Below are 22,237 nucleotides of genomic sequence, written 5' to 3'. Positions count from 1 at the left end.
ACCCGTTGCTGTCCAGTCAATTCTGACTTATAGCAACCCTACAGGACAGAGTAGAACTGCCCCATAGGTTTCCAAGGAGCAGCTGGTGGACCTGAACTGCACTACTTGAATAAATGGATGGAATTCGGGCAAACTCAAGTTCAGCATTATAACCTCCCTCAAAAGGTAAAGATTCAGGTGTGCCCCTAGTGAGCCATCACTACTGACCTACCATTATCAGTGCTTTACAACTTGTAATTTTATTGTAAGTTCAATTTTCTTTCTAGTTTTACACAAAGATATCTATCTTTTTGAAAGAGAAAACAGCAGGGATAAAGAAACTGTGATTGGTCAAGTGAGCAACTATGATGTCATGCATATTTGTTAGTAGTAACACAACTGCCATAATTACTAGAACTTCTGAAAGGCAAAATAATGAAATGAATTAAATGTCCAATAAAGCTATACTAGCACAAGCCAGCACCATTCCTCACCTAGATTAATGAAGTGAACTCTTTCTGGTCCCTTTACATCTACTCCAGACTCCTAAAATCCACTGTCCACAGACCAACCAAGCAATCCTTTTAAAATGCATATATAATCCTATCATTCCCTGTGCTTAAAACCCTTTCTTCTCATTACTCTTGGAATAAAGGAGCCCTGGTGGCGTAATGGTTAAGCATGTGGCTGCTAACTGAAACGTTGGCAGTTTGAACTCACACAATGGCCCCACGGGGCGGGGGAGGGGGGCGGGGGGGGAGACCCAGCAATCTACTCCCATAAAGACTTCAGCCTAGGAAACCCTATGGGGCAGTTCTACTCTGTCCCGTACGGTTGCTATGAATTGGAGTTGACTCGAAAGTGTACAAACACCACCCTTGGAACAACCCTTCCATAACCTGGCCACTGCCTACCCCTCCAGTCCCATTTCACACCATTCTTTTATCCCTCCTTCCAGTCTTATCACATTTGTCTTGTTTCACAGTTTCTGGAAAATGCTAAACTCTTGCTCACCTTTGGCCCTCTATACATGTTGTTCTCCTTGGTTTTCCAACCTTTTTATCCTTTAAGTTTCAGCTTAAATGTCGCTTCCTCAGAGAGATACTCCCTGACCTCCCAGGCTAGGATGTCCTTTCCCAGAGCACCATGCAGTTCTCTTTTCTTAACAATGATCACATTATGTTTACTTGTTCAAGGTCTCCCTTTTCTAGTAGACTATCAGCTCCTTCACGACAGTGTGCTTTTCTTCACTACTATATCCCCATGACCCAGCTCAGTGCCTGATATTCTTGGCAATTACATAGCAGGCACTCAAAATATTAACTAAATCTTAATAATACTTTTTTTAATCTATGAAAACTAAATATTACAATTTTAATAAAGTAAATATTGTTCATACTTATTCTTCAAATGTACATGATTGTTTTGCTTATTAGTATAAACTGTGGCATGGAGGTCTAAAAAAATCAAAATACTTATTAAAAGTAAACTCAAATTCTTTATTAAAATTAGATTAGCCATAATTATTTTGTCACAAAAAGATCATTTTTAACGACATTTGAGTGGTTAACTTTATTACTCACATACTTACAAAATGCTTTCACTTTCCCTCCAGAAAAATGTTTTTGGATTTCTTTCAAGCTTGAGCACAAAAGTGGGAGTGTGTTTTTTATGTACATATCTGCCATGTGTGCTGTGACCGAAAAAAAATTACAAAGCACTGGTCTATATCATATAAAGCTGTTGTATCCAAATGCAACATTACTATCTTTTTACAGCTTTATCGTGTCTTATAACAGCAAAATTTCCAAACTACTCAAATATGTACACCTCTTTCATTCCCACTTTAGTATAGGAGATAATACATTTACATGCAGTTATACTAGGCTATCTACTAGATGGTATGTTTTCATTCACTACTATACCCCCAAATATAAACAAGAAAAGTCAAGGTCTGCTATATCCCCAGGCACTAGCACCAGGGCTGGTACACAGCTCTCACAGCACAGTTTTTCAATAACGTTTTTTAAATTCCTATTTCTTCTATTTTCTCTAATATTTATTACTCCCAGGCCAGTTATCATTGAATCAATCATCCTATACATCTGTGTCTACTACTGGCTTAGTTCTTGATTGTGCAACTTTTTCCTCATTAAACACTAAAAATAAATTTTAAAACTACCTTTTTAATTCTCTACAAGAGATAGCAAATAAGCATAAAATATTGAGAGGCTTTTCTAATGAAGAGATCAAATTAGGTAAACTGGCTAAGTCATTCCCAATTGAGGTAACACAGAATTGCAATATCACAAAGAATCTCAGAAACTAGAACCAAAAAATATTAATGAGAACAGTGATGCTCACAGAAATCAAAGTTTTGACAAGGAGCTATTGTCATTCTAGTACATGGGCACAAAACCAGGCTTTTTTAGTCCCAGCTCAATGACGTTTCCATTAGTCATATGGCTTTAATTATAATCTGCTCCTACTTAAAAGAGCAAAAAGTTTCTCTTTGTAAGTTCCAAGACTTTTAGTAAATATTACACAAGATTACCTTATATAATATTTTGTTTTCATCTATTTCACTTGTCACCATATCTAACAAGCATAATGAGGCAATAAATCAAATGGATACCATTTTCAAAGAAATAATCGATAGCAGTTTTGAAGAACAAAACCTAAGAGCAACACTTAACAGTCTTGTAAGATATGTCATAGATTTCATTCTAAAATTTAACAGGTGCTAAACAGTTCACAAGGAGCCTTGGTGGTACAACGGTTAAGCACTCGGCTGCTAATCAAAAGGTTGGTGGTTCAAATTTACCAGCTGCTCCACGGGGGAAAGATGTGGCGGTCTGCTTCCATAAAGATTTACAGCCTTGGAAACCTTATGGGGCAGTTCTACCCTGTCTTACAGGGTCGTTAAGAGTCGGATCAACTCCACGGCAATGGGTTTGGTTTTTTGGAAACGGTACACACACAATTTAACCTTCCTAAAAATGAAAGGTTTCCCCTTCCCAAAATGCAGGAATTTTTTCTCCCAGATCTGCAGGACAAGTAATCTACTTTAGTTTTCAATTATATACAGAAATAAAAGTATACAAATTATACAATAGCTATAATAACATATAAAACATATACTTTGCTATATAAGTACAAACCACAAGAAGAAACACTAACACAAGAGAAGTCTGTAAATAGAATCAGTTATAAGTCGGCAAATATCCAACTAAAAAATTCATAGTAGAAAGAGGGCAGAGGTCTCAAGGAGTCCATATTTTGAGATGTGTTCTCTCCCCAGTTACCATACAGACACCAAATCATTCTGTTGGTAGTTAAAAAGCAGGTTCACCTGTGTGGGGCGCTGGCACACAATAGTAGTTATGTTCCCCCTCACAAATGACTACACTTCATTGAGTTTATGCTCAGTGGGGCAGTGTTTGCTAACCACTTAGATTCCAGGACGGAAAGAGCTACAAAAATGAAACATGCAGTCCTTCTCTGAGGTTTGTTATTAGCTTCTGTTAGCCACAGGTTACAGGGCACTAAACACTATGTACTGTGTGTTTGCTCCTAACCACTATGAAAAAAAGCCTATAATGTCTTTCTAAAGACTCCTAGAAAATTTTAAGTTAATTTAAAATCTGGGAGTTTAGCTGGGATATATTTCAATTCTTAGAACTAGTTCTTGTCAAAGTACCTCACTAATTTTTTCTTGGGTGTCAATTCAATTTGGTTTCAACCAAAACTACTCAATAGACTGAAGCTTAATGTTACGGGGGGAAGAGGGGAGTGAAAAGGATAAAGTAATCAGTTTTTATTTTGGATCCAAGTTAACTCCCAGCCTACAAGTAAGCTTCTTCCTGATGTAAGAAATGCTTTTTAAAAAAAAAAAATTTTTTTAATTCACTGTTCAATAGTACAGTTTTGTATAAGATCATTCTTTCTGTACATAATAGAGAAGTTAAAAAAACAAAGTAAAATCATAAATAACACATTAAACTGACTTCCTCAAAACAGCTTGTCAAGACATTATTTGTGAAAGATTACTAACCCGTAGCACGTGTGTCAAAATCCAAAGTATTCATGAGATGAGCAATATAAAGTATCTACAACAACTCTACAAGCAGTATAGACTCATTTTAAAGAATAATATGATATAAAAGGATCATATAATATAAAGTTATTAAAATACTACTAGAGAACTTCTGGGAAGATGGTGACCTGAACAGGTCTAAAATGCCAATCTTCCCCATACAAACACCAAGAAAAGCCACTAGAAATCTGTACTAAAACCTGTGCCAGTACCAGTTGCTATCACGTGACTCCAACTCATGGTGAACCCATGTGCCAGAGTAGAACTGTGCTCCACAGGGTTTTCAATGGCTGGTTTTTTGGAAGGAGATCACCAGGCCTTTCTACTAAGGTGCTTCTGGGTGGAGGCGAGCCTCCAATCTTTTGCTTAGCAGCCAGGCAAATTAACCGTTTGCATCACCCAGAGACTCCGCTAAATCCTGAAGAACTCTCAAAAAGCAGCCAAAGGACAGCAACATGGAACCACAAACTAAAACAAGATAACAATGAAAATTAAATGGTAAGATCACTTTATCTACTGTCCCTGACCCTTGCCTCCTGGTGCCGCAGCCATATAGCTGCAGAGGACCCCAGAGGACCCAAAGCTCTCCTGTGCACTAGGAAGGGCCCTGATCTCTGGCTCCAAAGTAAATAAAACAGATCTTGTTGGCAGATTGTTCAGGGTGTATTTTCTAACTAGTATGGGAGTGGCCTGAAAGACTGAAACCTCCATCTGGTCCGAATCAGAGCTCTAACAGAACAGAGGAGGAAGGAATGAGCAAAGACTGAAGGCTGTGCACCCTGAGGGTGAAATGATCTGGTGTCTTCTCCAAGCTGTCAAAAGGACTGAAACTCCATTCTGCACTGAATTGACGCTCTCACAGGATGGAAGAGGGAACAGTAAGCAGAGACTGAAGGCTGTGCCTATACAAAAGTTTTTTGCAGAAGCTAGTGCTTTGTAAAGCACTGGGTATGCAGGGGAATTAAGAAATCAAACACATTGTAATATTTTAAATTCCCGATTTCAACACAAAAATCATACAAAGAAACTAGAAATGATGGCCCATTCAAAAGAATGAGATAAAGTGAAATCATCTCTATAAAAGCCCAGGTAATGAACAGATTATAGAATATAACAATATTAAACATGCTCAAAAAGCTAAACAAAAACATGAATAAAGAACTAAAGGTAGTTAAAAAAATCATGTATGACCAAAAGAAGAATATAAAGAGACAGTATAAAAAGAAATTAAAAAAGAAATATGGGAATTAAATATACAATAATTGAAATAAAAACTCACTGAAAGGTTTTAATAGAAGATCTGAGCTGGCAGAAGAAAGAATTGGTGATCCAAGGATAAAGTAATCAAAATTATGAAATACAAAGAGCAACAAGAAGAAATACGAAGACAAGAAGAAAGAAGGATCAAATGAAAACATGGGACACTATCAAGCAAACTAGCATATGCATCATGGGATCCCAGAAAGAGAGAGAGAGAAAGGCACAAAAAGATTTTTCAAAGAATTAATTGCAGAAACTTCCAAATCTGACAAAGGAAATGAATCCACAAATCCAAGAGGCTCAACGAACCCTAAGTAGGAAAAACCTAAACAGAACCACACCAAGATAGATTATAATCAAGCTCTCAAAAAGTAAAGCTAAAGAGGTAATCATGAAAGCAACAAGAGAGAAGTGAATTGTCACATCAAAGGATCATCACTAAGATTAAATGCTGATTTCAGCTCAAAAACCTTGGAAGCCAGAAGGCAGTGGAATGACATAAAGCATAGAAAGGAAATAACTGTCAATCAAGAATATGTTATCAGGCAAACTGTCCTTTAAGAATGAGAACAAAATTAAAACATTCCTGGATAAACAAGAGCTGAGGGAGTGCATTATCACTAGAACTGCCCTACAAAAAAATGCTAAAGAAAATCATTCGGATAGAAAAAAAAGATTCTAGACAATAACTCAAAGCTGTACACCGAAAAAGAAAGGAAAAAAAGATCTCCATTAAAGGTAATTGCAGGGGCAAATAAAAGGGCAAATTTTAAGGTATTTTTGCTTGGTATTCCAGTGGTTATGTCCATGCTTTACAATGACAAATACATGAAAAATAAGTAAAATATGTTACAGGACACATCATATATAAAGATGTAATTATGATAACAACAACATGAACAGGGATGGGAAGAAGCAGTATAGGAATAGACTTTTTGAATGTTACTGAAATTAAGTTGGTATCAATGTAAACCAGGTTGTTGTAAAACGTAAGATGTAAAATGTACTCATCATAGTAAAAAAAAAAAGAGAGAAATTAACTAAAAAATGCACACGAAAAGGACAGGAGAAGGGAATGAAAAATGTTTCATAGAAAAAAATCAACAAAATGCAAATGTTGGTACCACTGATCTACTATGCCAAGAATGACTAATTGAAGCGGAATGGTGCAATCAAGATGAATTAATAATTACTGTTGCTTGGAACTCGAAAGTTGGAAACAAGAAGAATCAGTAGTTGGAAAATGTGGCCTTGGTGATAGAAACAACAGCGGAGACTACATGATAGAATTTTGCAGGACCAATGACTTCTTCAATGCAAATACCTTTTTTCAACAACATAAATGGAGACTATACACATGGCTCTTGCCAGATGGAATAAGCAGGAATAAAACTGACTACGTACATAGAAAGAGAGGATGAAGAAGTTCAGTATTATCAGTCACAACAAGGCTAGGGGTTACCTACAGAACAGACTATAACTGCTCATGTGCAACTTCAAGTTGAAGCTGAAGAAAACTGGAGCAAGTTCACGAGAGCCAAAGTATGCCCTTGACTATATCTCATCTTGTTGGTGAAGAATACTGAATATACCATGGACTGCCGGAAGAACGAACAAATCTGTCTGGGAAGAAGTACAACCAGAATGCTCCATAGAAGCAAGGATGGCGAGACTGCGTCTTACATACTTTGGACACGTTGTCAGGAGGGATCAGTCTCTGGAGAAGGACATCACGCTTGGCAAAGTACAGGGTCAGTGGAAAAGAGGAAGACCCTCAACGAGGTGGACTGACACAGTGGCTGCAACAATGGGCTCAAGCATAACAATGATTGTAAGGATGGCGCAGGACCAGGCAGTGTTTCCTTCTGTTGTGCACAGGGTCACTATGAGTCGGAGCCAACTGGACGGCACCTAACAACAACATATCCCATCTGAATTTAGAGACCATCTCGAGAATAGATTTGACACTAATGACTGAATACCTAACGAGTTGTAGGATGACATCAAGGACATCATACATGAGGAAAGAAAAAGGTCATTAATTAGACAAGAGAGAAAGAAAAGACCAAAAAGGATGTCAGAAGAGACTCTGAAACCTGTTCTTGAACATAGAATAGCTAAAGAGAAAGGAAGAAATGATGAAATAAAAGAATTGAGCAGAAAATTTCAAAGGGTGGCCCAAGAAGACAAAGTAAAGAATTATAATGAAATCTGCAAAGACCTGCAGTTAGAAAACCAAAAGGGAAGAACACGCTCAACATATCTCAAGCTGAAAGAACGGAAGAAAAAAATTTCAAGCTTCATGTTACAGTACTGAAGGATTCTACGGGGGAAATAATGAACAACACAAGAAGCATCAAAAGAAGATGGAAGGAATACAAACAGCCACTGTACCCAAAAGAACTGGTAAACATTCAACCATCTCAGGAGGTAGCATATGATCAGGAACCAATGGTACCGAAGGAAGATGTCTAAGCTGCACTGGAGGCATTGGCAAAAACAAGTCTCCAGGAATTGACGGAATACCAACTGTTATGTTTCATCAAAGGAATGCAGTGCTGGAAGTGCTCACTCATCTATGCCAAGAAATATGGAAGACAGCTACCTGGCCAACCTACTGGAAGAGATCCATATTTGTGCCCATTCCAAAGAAAGGTGATCCAACAGAACACAGAAATTATCAGACAATATCGTTAATGTCACATGCAAGTAAAATCTGCTAAAGAACATTCAAAAGTGGTTACAGCAGTACATTGACAGAACTGCCAGAAAGTCAAGCCAGATTCAGAAGAGGATGTGGAACAAGGGATATCATTGCTGATGTCAGATGGATCTTGGCTGAAAGCTGAGAATACCAGAAAGATGTTTACCTGTGTTTTATTGACTATGCAAAGGTATTCCACTCTGTGGATCAGAACAAATTATGGATAACACTGGGAAGAATGAAAATTCATAACACTTAATTGTGCTCATGTAGAACCTGTACATAGACTAAGAGGCAGTTGTTCGAACAGAACAAGGGGATACTGTATGGTTTGATGTTAGGAAGGGTGTGCATTAGGGTTGTATCCTTTCACCATACTTATTCAATCTGTATGCTGAACAAATAATCCGAGAAGCTAGACTATACAAAGAAGAACACGGCATAAGGACTGGAGGAAGACTCATTAACAACCTGCAATATGCAGATGATACCACTTTGCTTGCTCAAAGTGAAGAGGACTTGAAGCACTTACTTATAAAGATCAAAGACTACAGCCTTCAGTATGGATTGCACCTCAACATAAAACAAAAATCCTCATAACTAGATGGATGAACAACATTGTGATAAACAGAGAAAATACTGAAGTTGTCAAGGATTTCATTTTACTTGGATCTACAATCAACATCCAAGGAAGTAGCAGTCATGAAATCAAAAGATGCATTGCTTTGGACAAATCTGTTGCAAAAGACCTCTTTAAAGTGTTAAAAAGCAAAGATGTCACTTTGAGGACTAAGATGAGCCTAATCCAAGCCATGGTGTTTTCAATTGCCTCATATGCATGTGAAAGCTGGACAATGAGTAAAGAAGACAGAAGAAAAATTGATGCCTTTGAATTATGGTGTTGGCAAAGAATACTGAATATACCATGGACTGCCAGAAGAACAAACAAATCTGTCTTGGAAGAAGTACAGACAGAATGCTCCTTAGAAGCAAGGACGGCAAGACTTACATACTTTGGACATGTTATCAGGAGGGTTCAGTCCCTGGAGAAGGACATGATGCTTGGTAAAATAGAGGGTCAGTGAAAAAGAGGAAGACTCTCAATGAGATGGATGGACACAGTAGCTGCAACAACGGGCTCAAGAATAAAAGATTGTGAGGATGGTGCAGGACCAGGCAGTGTCTCGTTCTGTTGTACATATGGTCACTATGAGTCAGAGTCATATGGTCCCATGTAAAAATGTTAAACATAGCAGAAACATTTTCCAGTAGACAAGGAGCAATGTAGATGCCAAAGAAGAAAGTTCTAAGAGCCAAATTTAAGTATCAGTAAAGCAAAAAACAAAACTCTAGGGCCTTTATAATAACATGAATCAGAATTATATTAGACCTTACTTATCCTTCTCTGGAAACCCTGGCAGCATATTGGTTAAGAGCTACGGCTGCTGACCAAAAGGTCAGCAGTTGGAATCCACCACATGCTCCTTGGAAACTCTGTGGGGCAGTTCTACTCTGTCCTATAGAGTCGCTACGAGTTGGAATTGGCCAGACGGCAATGGGTTTTGTTTTTTTTTTTGGGTTTATCCTTCTCTGAGTATCAGAGAAAACAATTCAGAATCTGTTTTTCATTTGTCAAGAACCAAACTATTACAGCAGACTACTAAATATTCTCTGTCTCAAAGACTTTTATAGTTTCATTTCTTATAAGCAACATACTAATAACTGTTTCTAAATTATTGTGGGCTGCCTAATCAAACTGAGTTTTCACATAACCAAATTGTGATTCCTCCACTTAAAAAACCAAACTCCGATAAAGAACAAAATAAAGAGTATGAGTATTATCCCTCTCATGTCTCATGATGATGTGGAAGATACACTAATTAAAACTAGAAGAAGAAAAAGAATAAAGAGATAGCGTGTTAGCAGGTATTACCTACAGAGTTGAGTAAGCAACGTGCACTTCCTATTCTGTTGTATACCATACACTCTACTTCACCAGAGAGACTACTGTATTCAAGGGCATTACCATATTTTGCTAAAGTCTCTGTCATTAAATCAAAAGTAATCTGCCAAAGCATTCAAAAGGCAATGATTCTTCACTGAACATGTCCAGATGAAAGGAGTAATTAACTTTTTAAAGTATATTCCTACCATGCATGTTTTCTATTTGTATAATTCATTATAAAACTTATAAATTACATCTATATAAACTCCTGTTGCCAAAGATTTTCTGTTATGAAATTATTCAATTGCTTTTTCTTGCTCTACATATATTTTCTTCTGAAAATACATCATTATCATGTTAAATTACTGTATGTACTTCATACATATAATTAGCTGTACTTAGTTATCTGGTACAAAATATCAATGTATCTATTATAATAGAAGAACTATGTTTAGTAGACTAATTTATAGCACCAAACTATACAGACATACAGATATGTTTTTTGTCCTCGCAACTTAAAATGAACTTAAATTTTCCCTCTCTCTATTTTTCATTGAGTTTACATGTTCTGATAGTAGTTGCTATAATCAAATCAGCTAATAAATATCAACATATCATTTATCACTGTTTTTATTCAACTGCTGAGAACAATATCTAGTAATATAAGTAGCATATGAAAGTTATTAGAGTCATGCCAGTTCCCTCACCCAAATCATTCCAACTGTAATTTCAAGAGGCCAGAAGGAAAGGATTAACACAAGGCAAAATCAGTCTCTCTACATATCAGATAAAAATCAAGTGTGGAAAGAACGTATGTAGAGGTGTGCATTTTTAGTATTAGAATAATCATAAGGAAACCCTGGTGGCGTAGTGGTTAAGTGCTATGGCTGCTAACCAACGGGTCGGCAGTTCAAATCTGCCAGGCAGTCCTTGGGAGCCCTATCAGGCAGTTCTACTCTGTCCTATAGGGTCGCTATGAGTTGGAATCGACTCAACGGCACTGGGTTTTTTTTTTAGAATAATCATAGAAATCATGACATACCTGTGCTCCATAGATATATTTATCCAACATCTTGCCTCCTATCGTCTGTCCCCCTATATCCCAAACTTGAAGAGTAACATTCAAGTTTCCTAGAATATAAAAAATAAGAATGTCAATACATTAAATATTAAATAACCATATAACAGCTGAACACATTTTCACAGAACACTAAGTCACAAAGATAAGCTCTGAGCCCAATTTGCCTTTTATTCTGCAGGCCCATATGGTCAGATACTTGGAACTGTAAAATAATGTTACAAAAAAATTCATAGTTGGGATCTAGATATCCCTTACCCCAATTCCGTGGAAACACATTCACAATCATCTTCAAAACAAAATAAACTAAGCTTTAATTCATAAACTTCTTAAACCTTAAAAAAAAAAGAAAGAAAATTTTCTTAAAAAGGGAATAAAACAAAGCTCATGTGTAGTGAGGGAAGAAATATGCTTCAAAAATAAAAAATGAAACTCTCTATATATTAACCTACTCAACTGCACAAATGAATTTTTGTATAGGTTCTAAAGAATTTTGCTGTAAGTTCTAATCTCTGTAAGTTCTACAACTCAATGAGAAATAAGAGACTACAGAAATGTACCCACAGTTTCAACCTGAATGAATCTTTTTAAATTTGGATGTCAGTTTTTATATGTAACGGTAAAACCAAACCAAACCCGTTGCCATCGAGTAGATGACAACTCATAGCAATCCTATAGGGCAGAGTAGAACTGCCCCATAGGGTTTCCACGGAGCATCTGGTGGATTCGAACCAGGGACCTCTTGGTTAGCAGCCATAGCTCTTAACCACTGTGCCACCAGGGCTCTATGTAATGGTAAACATAATTTTTAAAAATTACATAGCCTCAATTTTAACCTATAAAATATAAACACATTTGACAGCCCTCTTCAGAAGTGATATAGGATACATACACGAAATATCACTATCATGCTGCATCCATACCTGTTCAAAGTATTTCTACTGAAATAAATTATAATTCCATGCCCCAAAGCCTTCATAAATAGTGTTACAAATCTTTCCCATACAAGCCTTACAAAAGCATTCTAAAATACTAAAAGGTAATCTTTAAAATTCTTGTATGCATTTTGCATATATTTAGTTGATACAAAAGTTTATGAGAAAGCTATTCTCTTTTATTAGTGCAACTAGTGACTGAAGTGCAAAAGACAAAGACCATGTCACATATCCTTCTTTAACACTTCAAACTATTTCTCCTCATAAACTTATGCCATTTTATCTAAAGTAGGCTCATTTCAAAATTTTTGTTTCAAAAGAGATTATCAAAACATGAAAGACATAATGTTAAAATAAAAAAAAGTGCCAATGTAAAACACTAAAATTGGAAAAAGTTAGCAACTGCAAAGAAGGTAGGACACTGGGTTGACCAGCAGAGTTTTACCCTTAACTCTGAATTTTATTGGGTTTGCATTACAATCTTTCCATTATCTGGAGGTAGTCTGTTCTACCTGCCAACCTATAGAGGATTTATGTGAGGAACTTCCAGAAGCATTAATGAGAGCTGCTGGAGTTCCCCCCACTACCCCTCCCATCGTCATTCCCAAATACACAAACTTTCAACATTCACAAGTAAGGACCACGATGTTCTTAAACCGCTTAAATACAAAAGTTAAGATGTCAAAAGCTAAGATTTGTCAACAGCGTGTATGAACACAACTTCTTTAAGATCTAAATTTTTCGAGGTTCATTCTCTCATAACACCGCCTCAAATTAAACAGGTGAGAAAGGGCTAAGCTTAGTTGTTGTGGAGTTGATTCTGACGCATTACTAGAAGTACATAATACGGTTTCAGATGGCACTAGGTAAGCAGACATCGCTTTATTTGGTTTACTTGCAAAACCCTTTATAGTCATTCGTTTACTTCAAAAACCAATGTTTCACAACATTAACTTTCATACAGTAGTATTTTAGGCAACACTTAATAATCAATAAAAGACACTGAATATTCCCATTTTCTTCACGGCCAATAATCCCTATTGCTTAACCTCACATCAAGAAATGTGAAGCTTTTTTCTTCCTTTCTGTTCTTTCTTCAAGTTCTGATTTTAGATCCTATCTGACTGAATTAAGCACTGTCAACACTTCGATTACAACTTTAGGAATATGGTCTTCATTACACGTTTCCAAATTCTGACCACAATCATTTTAAGATTCTAAATCTTCTATTCAATTGTCTCCCATCTGAGAGGTTTGTATTCCTGTGTTTCTTTTTTAAATCCATACCTTTCCAAATAAACCTTGTTTTTCATTGTTATTGTTTTGTTTTCTTTACATACAGATTCTAGTGGCTCAGAGATAAAAACAGCTATGCATTACTGATAGCCTACTAAAACACCATGCTAGCAAAAAAAAAAAAGAACTTTTACAGTTATAGCTTCAACAAATGATTTTAACTTCATGGTTATTTCACATATCCAGAAATATACTTTTCATTTCCACATCCAAATGTTAGGTTTATTAACACATAAAAAATAAAATGGGGATTCCTTATTTGAGCAACAAAATCACATGAAGTTTTGATTCAAATCAGTACTTATTTTTGTTTTTGCAGACATAAACATATGTAGTCTCCCAATCTGTTTTCAAAATGACACATCTATAAAGCTTTATAAGAGTATTCAAATAATCAATACTACAGAATTTAAAAAATCAAGAATCCATCTAATATAAATGTCTAACTAATAAAGAACTTAAAGGGGAATTGTCGGAAATCTAATCCCAGATGCAAAATGCTACAGAACTCCTGCTCTTCTGTAAGAAAATAACATGTAACTAGGGTGAAAAATAAAACAAATGAGGTGACAAAATACAGGTAAGTTGCTTTTGGTATGAATCAAAGCCACCAAGAGGACTCGATAGTGACCTTGTAAAAGCACACTTGGTGCCTTGGTTAACCTTACTTAAAGTGCTGCATAGTCAAGATGGAACTAAAAACACCAGTCTGCCCACTTCTTGTACTAAAGACTTAGAAATCCTTTTCACAGTAGAACGCTGTTTACTGGACTGTACCCACAAGCTTCCTGAAAGTATTTTGACTAAGGCTCTTAAGAAGCTCTATCAGCAGAATCTCTGACTAACAGATACACTATTTTAAGCAGTAAAATCTGCACAGTGGTTGCATCCAGACTATACAGCATACCAGATCATGAAATATACTGAAATGGATGAGTATTTGCAAAGTAATGACCTTGAAAACTTGCATGAAGAGAATGTGAATAGATGGACAGAAGGTATTACAACCCTAACGATCTGATTGGTCGAAAGACTTACCAGAATACTAACAAATGTTAGATTCCCTTACTATACTGCTTTACTATAAATTCAAGAAGGCTGCCTGTTATGTTTCAGCAAATGACACAAGCATTCATCATCCTCCATTTGACACTTACAATGAATTAAAATTAGTGTTAAACTACAGACAAGATATACTAAGTGTCTTGTAATTTATTCACTCATTTCTTCACTACCTATTAATTACACAAAATTAAGATACATTAAAACAATGTTTCCTACTGAAATTTCTACTATAATTTTAAGTCCATTAGGTAGCACAAAACCACTGCCTTTAAAAAAATTAAAATTTATTTCTGGACCTTTGCCCATCAAAATAAAAACTTAATGAGGAAAATGAAAATACACATTCATTAACAGTATACATCTCCTAACGTCACTTCTTTAAGTACTTTCTTATTCTAAAATTTAAAATATTATGCTATAAATTTGGATTCCAGAAATATCAAGTATTTTTTACAAGGTAATCAAAATTTAAAAATTGATAGTAATGTGCCACAGATCAGAAATCAGTATAAAATTAAATACATAACATATATAAAACGTCCAAAATCAGTTTTAGTTTGAATGTTTGACAGAGTAGGTGTTTGCTCCTTATTTAAACCTTTCAACTAAAAAACCAGAAAAATTAAACAATATTCTGTGACAGAAAGTTGTTGCTTTTGCTAATTCAGAATCTAAACAAAATAGCTAAAATTAAACTATATTTAGAATATGTGTATTATGTACAGCTGGTATTCCTAAAAAGAAAACTTGAAAACTAAGTTTTCAACATGTATATTATGTAATTTGTGCACACATTCTGCTAATGATAGCTATAGGTATTCGGAACATAGCATTTACCTGTCCATAAGGGTGAGAATAATAAAAATAAAATGAGATATTCAGCTTCAAATACATTAAAAGAAAATGCAAATGAAACAAGATACACTTACATTTCTCATTAAACCTCTTGCTGAACAATAACTTAGTAGTGGAAAAATTAGGATTCTTTTCTAATCCTGTAGTTTCTAATCTATTTTTCACTGGTAGCAGAATATGGACCATCACAAAATATATCAAAGTATATCGTATTACTAAAGATATATCTAGAATACCTGCAATTACCAAGAGTTTTCATTAGCTGCTTGAAAACTTTCATGGGAGTTGTCTGATAGATAGGGTGTTTGAGAGATTAACATATTTCAATAATATTAAAATTCATGACACCCCTTCCCACTATCACTCATGTTCTAGTACATGGATCTGACATTACACTTGCAACTGTTTTATTCAAATGTGTTTCCTCAGAGAGGAGAGAGAAGGATGGACTGATTTATAAAGTCAATGAAGATAAACTGCTTTTAATAAAATACTTTAAGCATATAATCTAACCATTGCAAGTGAATGGACAGAGCATTTTAAAGCCCCAATTGTTCAGAAGCTAACTTAAAACAGAAACCACTTTTTTTTGTTATTATTTCCCAGTATTTCCCACAAAATGTGCTGCAACTGGCATCTAAATAGTTTCTTTGCATGGCGAACTGAAACATCTTGAATGCTCAAACTGTATTTTTATGAGTGCCTAGGGACCCTAAATTTTAGTGGTCTATTAAATGCCAGCAATTTCATGCTGCCTTGCATAAAACAGCATTCACATATTAGAGCACAGAAGTTCCATAGCTACATTATACTTCTGTTCCAACTTTCTCTCAAACAAAAAACTCAAGCAGAGGCTAATCAAAATAATATTTTAAAAATAATCCTTCCCAATCCTTTCACATATAGTTAATACAATATCTGTTGATAACTGCATAGCATTGGATTTTTTAAAAACTTTTTAGAATTTTATAAGCAATTACTGTTTATCATTGAAAAATGTATAGTGGCCAAAAAAAAAAAGGTAGAGATAGGGTGTGCATGAACCTTTTTCTCACACCCATGGCCAGTATGACTTCAGGGCAGATGCTGAGAAAAGTTAATCTCCCTAAGCTATATATACTGATTACACATATCTTCATGCAGCCACAAAATTTATTTTACATAACTCTGCCTTATGTCTCCTATTGTAAGATTTGTACAATCTTCAACATTAAAATTTTTTAGTCTCTTACCTGGCAATGTTATCCTTCTCAAAAAGAAATCCAGTCCTATAGTTTGTTTGTACTGTTTCCCAAAAGTTTCTTGAGCAAAACACGTAGCTAAGGAAGTCTAAAAAATTGACGCACAGAATATCAAAATTAATTTATCTGTTTTAGAAATATGGACATAAAAACACTACTAAATCTCATTAAGAATTTTAACATTTATACACCCATTAATCCAAGAAGCAACTTTAAGCAGTTCTAATCAGTTACAAAGGGAGGAGAAACTTAACACTCCACCAGGTAAATTTCGCTTGCCAACTGTTATCAGTGGGGACAACTGACTAAACTAATCCGTTAGATCTCTTTAAATCCTGATTGTCAACTCCTTCTCCTTGCTGCAAAACATAATTTGAGATTTATCAACGGGACAAAGCAAAACAGCATGATTAAAGATCTAGAATCTTATATATCCATATATATCAGTTTAATAAAAATCTCAAAGAACTCTAAGTTTCATTTCTGAGGTTAAATAGTCTAAGGGTATTCTGTGCTCTCGGTTAATAATAAGAAATACTAATTAAGGAAAACCCACTTACAAAACTTCTATTCTTTTTTTTTCCCCCCACAAAAAGTACCTTAAAGTATCTAATTTTTGTCTATATTAAAAATATTAAATAAAAAATGATTCTACAGAAATACTCTAATATGCATTTTTTAAATAAAGACGTTAGAATTTTAAGATTAATGTAAAGCAGATAAAATAAATATTTTCCAGCCCAAGAACCATAAAGCTAAAAAGTAACATGAATATTATAACCTGAAGAGATATACATCTACTTTTTAAAATAAAAACTGGAAAAGTTTTGTTCAAAACCTCTGGTGCTTCCTTTGAGAGTACTTCTTATCAAAACAAAATAATCATTCAAATAACAACTGAAATAACTCAATAACTCAAAGGCTCTTTAAACATTCTAAATGTTTAAATGTTATTTGAAAACTTCCCCAAAAAGAAAAAGCAGCTTTACTAAGTTTTTATGTTCATCCAGACAGACTCTCAGAGTTAGGGGAAAGTAGCCTTTTTTTTTTTTTTAATTCTAAAAACTAAAATTAGATGTCAGGTCTTTAAATAATGAAAAGTAAAATAAAATTTCTAAGATAGCTTATTATAATTATGATATAACTACAACAATGCAAAAGAAACCTTGGCCAAATTTCAATTCCTTTAAACAAGACCTAAAATTCCTTTTGGTGTAAAGACCATATTTTTCACACAAATGGTAATCTGTGCACCCTAACTCCAAAATTTTAAATATCTAAATACTTGGCATTAGTAATTAATTTCTAAAATATTTGGACAAATATTCATTAAGCACTACCACCTTAAAGGTGTTCTGCTAGACATTAACAAATAAATGCACTACATCAAAATGAAAATATATTTGGCTTTCTTGAAGCATGTTAACAATAATACCAAAACTAAGACCAGAATAAAAAAGGCGAGCATTCCTTTTTAAAGCCTTTTGTTTTTCATGTAGCCGTAATTAGGCCATGGAGCTTGTTTAAGAGACCACAAAATCATCTGTGAAGAGGCTCAGAATTCTAGAGAAAAATAACTGTCACCATTCATATTACAGATATTTCAAAATGTTTACTACGTGGATAGCTGAAATGCTTTCAAAAGTCAAAAACAATCTCAAGGCACATGTAACATCAGCATGTCATTTAAGGTAATTTTTCACTTTCATTTAAGATTCTCAATTCAATATTTTTATACTAATGAGTATTCAGAAAAATTCTAAGTGAATTGTTTTTCTGAAACCTTTCTAGATTTTTAAAAACCACACCCTCACGCTTTTGAGGTAAACATAAAGCTAGCACTCTCAGTTGGAATAAAGTATCAAAAGTACAGGTTATTGGCAACACCGAATATTAAAATGGGTTCTTATCTCCTGACATATTGCTGGGGTGTACCTTTCCCTTCAAATATCTGGACTTTCCGCCCTCTCTCACTGGGCCACCAGGTCCTCCTCGCATTCGATAACTTCTTACAAATCATTGTATAAATCCCCTTCTTAAACAATTACAAAGTGAACAACCATCCATCATATCTAAAACATTTTTATCTGATTCTCTATATTTTTTGTTCAGAGAAACTGTGCTAACAACTGTTAATCATACTATATTTACTAACACTAAAAGGACACCATAAAGACAGAGTATTTTACTCAAAAAAAGCATTAATAAGTAATAAAACCAAAAGTATGAATCTGAACAGGAGAGAAACAGAAACACTTGTTAGTAGGGGGAGGAGCTAAATTTCCCTTGGAGAAACTAGTGGTCATCTCAGCATTCTAGTGCTTCTGTCAGTATATATAAAAATGCCCAGAGTTAGAATTAGCAGGAAAAATTAATGCTAGAAGTAAGCGGCTGGGAGTTACATCAGCATACAAATATGGATGAAAGAAAGGTTGGAGTCATAAAAGGAATGGCCAGTAAGGAGATAGAAATGGAATACTGGTGGCTGCCAATAACTGGAGAACTGAATGGTATAGAGGGAAAAAACGCTTGATGTAAGATGAATAATGAAAGAAAGGTTCAGCACTTGTGTCAGGAAATTTCTCGCAGAAAAAGCTATCATGGTTTGAAAATAGACAATTTAGTCAAAATGATGAAGATTAAGTCAGAGCACCAGAATATCACTACTATTATTGTTTGATGCAGGTAGTCCTAATTCCACAATACAGAAATGAAAAATTATGATTTGTCCTACACTGGACAGAATTTTAGACAGAGATTAAAAAACACTTGTTCGGGCTAAATTAGCAACCAGGGAAAAATATGTATGGTAGACTAAATGAAAAACTAGGTAGAAAATTATGAACAATACATGTATAACAGATAAATACTGGGAGAAAAATGAATAAAATTTAAAGAATTATGATTGAATGTAGGATGATGGTCAATTTGGGGATCTTTTTACATGTGCATTTGTGTTATAGATTGTCATTCTAAATCTTAAATAGGAAATAAACTCATTCGTGAATTGATGAAAAATTAGAAGGCCTTCAAAAGAAAATCTAAATGCTGAGGAAAATTATGAAAGTATAACAAGATTTTTATTGAAATTAATAAAGGTGTTAGAAATAATGCTGAATTATAACAATTCACTCATTCAAAAAGGCTTTTCGGTGTACAAAAATTCATACAATACTGCATAAACAAAAGTGATCCCAAATTCTTTTCTTCCCCAAATGTTTAAAGGTAATCAGAGCATATTAAGTTGCTTTCCCTGGCAATAAAAATCAATAACAAAGTAACGAGAAAGGCAAGAAAGAGTTAACAGAATTCTCTAAACTTAACATAGGAATGACACCTTTCCCAGGGGCCCTAAAAACTCAAATCTCAGGACTGCAGGCCTGAGCAGCAGTGCACTGCCAACTGCAGGGAGGATGCAAAGAGATGTCGTCACTACGGAAACCAGGGTCCAAAGGACAGCAGTAACATGAAAACGTAAAGCGCAGAACAGGAAACTGGTAGCAATTAGAACCTGCGTTTCTTAAGACCCTAGTTGGAGAGCAGAAGGGAGACAAACTTTAGCAGTATTTCCAGGGCTGTAGGCCCCTTCGAGACAAGGGAGAGGTGTGAAGGCACCCTGCACAGGATCTTCACTTCACTTGGGGGATGGTTCACAGACTTCTTTGAGATACTATGGGCCCTCTCCCCGAGCAAGTACCAGGCAAAGTTATTCCCTTTCAGGAGTTCCACAAACCTTGGGTTAAGAATCCCTGCCTAGAAGGCAAAGAGTCTGACTGTCTGGCATGGATATTCTAACATCCATTCATTCCTTCAACCAACTGTCACCAAGGGTTAGACTTGAAGGCGGGGATTCCTTCTGTCATGCTAGCACTCAGCCCATTAAGAGCTCAGTGAGTATTTGTTGAATAAATGCTTGTACTGTCAGGTGCTGTGCTGGGAATGGAGACGAACCACTAACGTTTACTGAGTGCACGCCACGTTCTAAAAGCTTTATGTGTGTTTGCACAGTTAAGCCTCACAACAACGCTTTGAGGCAAGCCCTCTCCATATCCATTTTGCAGACGGGACACAATTAGGTTACCAACTGCCCTCCAATGACCAGACCAGCGAGTGATGGAGCCCTAATTCTCACCCAGGGAATCCAATTCCAGAGCCAAGCTCTTGGGAACTCACAGTGCCGTGGAGGCATCAGAAACGGTAAAGGGGTTCAATGCTGGGAATGTGACCTGGACTAAAGTCAAAGGAAATTGCCTTGGCAGATCCTTGCCAGTCCTGAGAGGCGAGAAGCTGGAAACCTTCCCAGGGAGGCGATGCTGGCCCGTGTCTTTTGAAGGATAAGTAGGAGTTTGCGATCCAGGCAAGGGGTTGGAAAGTGATTTTTTTGCCTTTTTTTTTTTTTAAGGGGGAGTTGGACAGCTCTCGTCCGCCTTCACCGGGCGCCTCCTTCGTGTCCTGCTCCCGGGCACCGCTGGGAGGGCCCGGGCCTAGAAGTCCCGGGCTTGGGGTAATGAGGCGACGCCCGGCGGCGGGGAGGAGGCTGGGGGCTCCAGGCCGCGCCGGGGTTCCTGCAGGCCTGGGACGGTGGGCCGGTGCGAGGACTGACCTTCCCGGAGGTGCCGTCCCCCAATACGACGATTTTCAGTTGCCGGTCCTGGCTCTCCTCCTCAGAGTCCGACATGCTGTCCCGGGAACCAGGCCCGCCCCTCAAGGTGGAGGAGTGAGTGGAGGGAAGGGGCCTCCGGGGGCGGGGGAGAGGAGGTAGGGCGACACGGGAGGGAGGACCCCCCGCCCCGGGGTCTCGGCTGCCGCTGGTGGAATCCGGGTCCAATCACTCGCTGGGCGCCATCTTGCCCGCCTCCCCTCCCCCTGCGCGAGTCCCCGCCCCCTGCCCGCCGCGTCGTGCGCGCGCCCCCGCCTCTGCTCCAACCCGCGCCGACCGCGAGCCTCCCCGGGTAGCCGGACCACTAGCGGGCCCGGCCTTGGTCAGACTCTGCAGGCGAAAAGGCTAGACGCGCCGCTGCCCTGACAGTGACAATTGACAAGAAGAAAATTGAAAGTAGATAGTTAAAACCAGGCAGAAATATGGGACGAAAGTATCTCTCAGCGGTTATATGAAAGTCCAATGTTTCCCTCCCCCCCCAACCACTGTCGCTGAGGCGAATGGTTCAGCCCTAGGTTGGAGGGGCGGGGATGACGCCTGGACAGCGCGCCGCGGTTGCCATGGATGCCAGGAGTAGGCGGGGCGGTGTCGGGGCGGGGCCTGTCTCTGAGCACTCAGGGCGCCTGTTGCCCGGAGGAGCGGGGTCACCGGGCTGGTGTAGGCTCATCGAGGTCGCGCCTGGGAAGAGGGCGATCCAAGAGCTGCGGCGGCGGCGGCGGGGCTTGGAGGAGCCGGCCATTGGTAAGGGCTGCGCTGCGGAGCGAAGAAGCTGCAGCAGCGGCCGCGAGTGTAATGAGGGCTGTATGAGCGTTCAACCTGGCGCTGCCTCTGATTTCGTCCTTTCCAATCCTTGGTTTCCTGTCCGATCAACGGCAGAGCCCGATGATTCATTCATCAGGCATGCACTGTACGCCAGCCTTCTAGCACAGGATCTTTACCAGAGAGCAACAGTTCTCAAAGTGAAGTCTGACGGGAGTCCCAAGGAAGTCAAAATGATTTTCATAATCACACAAACACGTTGTTTGCCTTTTTCTACGTTCATTCTCAAGTATACATACAGAGAAATTTTCCAGAGGGTGCATGACTGTATGACGTCATCACTCGGGCAGCTAAGGGAATGTGT

At 37.3% G+C, this 22,237-nt stretch overlaps 1 protein-coding gene across 3 annotated transcripts in view; it reads right to left on the bottom strand.

Moving 5' to 3' along the window:
- Positions 1-21,327, bottom strand: part of RAB28 (RAB28, member RAS oncogene family) — a 127,533-nt gene extending 106,206 nt beyond the window's left edge. For 2 of the 3 annotated variants that reach the window (XM_003411274.4, XM_003411275.4), the window contains exons 1-3: positions 21,058-21,327; positions 16,446-16,542; positions 11,027-11,115 (exon numbers count right to left, since the gene is read on the bottom strand). In XM_003411274.4, the coding sequence (XP_003411322.1) occupies positions 11,027-11,115; positions 16,446-16,542; positions 21,058-21,132 (261 nt within the window). In that variant the 5' untranslated portion in view covers positions 21,133-21,327. Of the gene's footprint in view, positions 1-11,026; positions 11,116-16,445; positions 16,543-20,586; positions 20,993-21,057 lie in introns of those variants that run through there. The other variant, XM_023549731.2, reaches the window with a different exon arrangement.
- Between the last annotated feature and the right edge of the window lie 910 nt (positions 21,328-22,237).

The sequence above is a fragment of the Loxodonta africana genome, chromosome 5 (assembly GCF_030014295.1).
Source record: "Loxodonta africana isolate mLoxAfr1 chromosome 5, mLoxAfr1.hap2, whole genome shotgun sequence".
NCBI classification, from domain to species: domain Eukaryota; kingdom Metazoa; phylum Chordata; class Mammalia; order Proboscidea; family Elephantidae; genus Loxodonta; species Loxodonta africana.
The sequence above is the reverse complement of the archived record's forward strand: the minus strand, read 5'-3'. Positions and strand labels throughout refer to the sequence as shown.